Below are 2,180 nucleotides of genomic sequence, written 5' to 3' on the forward strand. Positions count from 1 at the left end.
GACGCCGATCCGTGTCCCAGCTCCATGCGCCGCAGGAAGGAGGCGCGGAAGCTCCCGTTCAGCAAGGTTGGGACGCTGCGCTTTCCGTCGAGCAAGCGGATGCCTGCGCGATGGGTAAAGATTGATCTCAACACCAGGTCTGCCGAGCGGCAGGCCATGGTCGACCGGCTTGCGAGCCTGTCGAGCGAGCAGATCAGCAACCTTTCGAGGCGCTTCTACCCGAGATTCTCCGCGCAGGAGCTGCGGGAGAAGCTGGCGCACCTGACGGCGATGCCGCCCGCACAGTCGTCTCCGGACGGCCAGCTGCTGGGAAAGGCGCTCAAAATTGCCGCCACCAGTGCTCTTCGCGAGCTCGTGTGCGGCGAGCAGTCCATCTGGCAGCTGCCGCCGCCGTCCGCCCTCATCTCGGTCACGGGCGGCGCTGGATCCCTCAACATGACCGACAAGCAGAAGCTTGTCTTTCGGCGCGGGCTGCTGTCCGCGGCTCGCACGACCAACGCGTGGATCATGACGGGCGGCACTAACGCGGGCGTGATGGAGATGGTGGGCCGGATGCTGCAAGAGTCCTCGGTCGAGGTGCCGTGCATCGGCGTCACGTCGTGGGGCGTGGTCGCCGACAAGGAGGAGATGGCCAAGAAGGCCAACGGCCGGGTGCTCGACTACAATGGCAAGACAAAGCTGGGGGCGAAGTTCGAGGCCGCGGAGCAGCGCGTGGCGCTGGACCCCAACCACTCGCACTTTGTGCTGGTTGACACGGGAGCCGAGGGCTCTTCCGCGTTCGGGAAGGAGATCGCGTTGCGCAGCATGTTCGAGACTTGCATCTGCACCACCTCGTTCGGGGTCGACGAGGAGGGCTCGCCGCTGCCGACCCCGCCGATGGTGCTGCTGGTCGTCGGCGGCGGGCCCAACACGCTAGAGACAGTGAAGGCGTGCCTTGAGCAGGAGCGGCCCGTGGTGGTCTTTGTCGACTCTGGGGGCGCCGCCAAGCACATGCGCGACTGCTGGGACAACAGGCTGCTGCGGCGGCGGGGCGACGAGGCGGCGAGGGCAGACGAAGAGCTGTGCAAGTCTTTTGGCCTGAGCCTGCCGAGCGAGTGGACGCCCGCGCGGTACATGAGCGTGCTCAACGAGGTTTGTGTCCTCGGCGAGAAGCCCCGAGGCGCGATGCACGTGCCGCAGCTCACCTTTTTCTCCACCTCCGACGACGTGAGTGCCGGGAACGACCTGACAGCGCACCCAGGAGTGTCAGGATACACAATCTCAATCGCACACAACGACACGGCGCCCCGTTGTGCTACAGGGTAAGGTAAGGTAAGGTAAGGCGTGTGCTACAGCTTACTATGTCTGACACTATCACTAATCCGCGTGCGCGCATCCTCGTAAACACTTGCTACCGACGGAGACAATGCATGTGTGTATTGTGTACTATTGTGAGAGGCAGGGTATGAAACATGAACTGTGAACTGGGCGTGGCAGCTGGCACGCCAATCGAGCTACACTGAGGCCAACGCCTCCGCAGCCTTGCCCTGCAGCAGCTCGGCCTCCGCTCCGGAGATGCCAAGTGCGCTCGGCAGCCCATCCGGCGACAAGCCTGTGATGCTGGCGTAGACCACGATGGCCGCGAGGTAGGTGCCGAGAGCAGAGGGATGGGTGGCGTCCCGGTCGTAGAGGCGGTACCACAGATCGCGGTCGGCGCCATACACGAGCTCAAAGGCTGACCCCACGGGTGCAATGATTGGCGCGCGGCCGTCGGTCGTTATGAGCGACGCGTACCGCCTGTACCCCTCCTCCACGGCGTCATTCATTGGCAAAAAAGACTGGAAGTACGGAGGACGGTTGAGGCTGCCGCGGCGGCCCCACGTCTGGTAGAGGACCGTCGTTGCTCCCGCCTCCTTGATCGCGGCGTCGAGCTGAACGAGCGCCCTGGTCGACGCCTCAAAGTCTTCGTCTTGATCCGTGTAGCAGCACCTGCTCGGGATGTCCGACCGATCCTGCAGGACCACAAAGTCAAAACCACTGGCCAGGGCCACATGGTGACCGGAGCTCGGGGAAGACACCTCCTGCCAGTGGTAGTTGAGACTCGAGCCCCCCTTTGTCAACGCCTGCACGCGGGGCGAGTCGCCGAGGGCGGCGAGGAGTTGAAGTAGCACGCCATTGACGCCGCCATTGTAGTACGTGTA

At 63.9% G+C, this 2,180-nt stretch overlaps 2 protein-coding genes across 2 annotated transcripts; one reads left to right on the forward strand and one right to left on the reverse strand.

Annotated features, from left to right (window-relative positions):
• Positions 1–24: 24 nt before the first annotated feature.
• Positions 25–1,305, forward strand: EMIHUDRAFT_254980 (hypothetical protein; the record flags this gene model as incomplete). The annotated part of the gene is made up of 1 exon (XM_005775728.1): positions 25–1,305. One exon carries the CDS (start codon positions 25–27, stop codon positions 1,303–1,305), a length of 1,281 nt encoding a protein of 426 aa, XP_005775785.1.
• Positions 1,306–1,493: 188 nt separating this feature from the next.
• On the reverse strand, positions 1,494–2,102 carry EMIHUDRAFT_254981 (hypothetical protein; the record flags this gene model as incomplete). The annotated part of the gene is made up of 1 exon (XM_005775729.1): positions 1,494–2,102. A coding segment is annotated over one exon (609 nt), but the record flags the coding sequence as incomplete, so codon positions are not given.
• Between the last annotated feature and the right edge of the window lie 78 nt (positions 2,103–2,180).

This window comes from Emiliania huxleyi, assembly GCF_000372725.1.
Source record: "Emiliania huxleyi CCMP1516 unplaced genomic scaffold EMIHUscaffold_2940, whole genome shotgun sequence".
In the NCBI taxonomy this organism is placed as follows: Eukaryota; Haptophyta; order Isochrysidales; family Noelaerhabdaceae; genus Emiliania; species Emiliania huxleyi.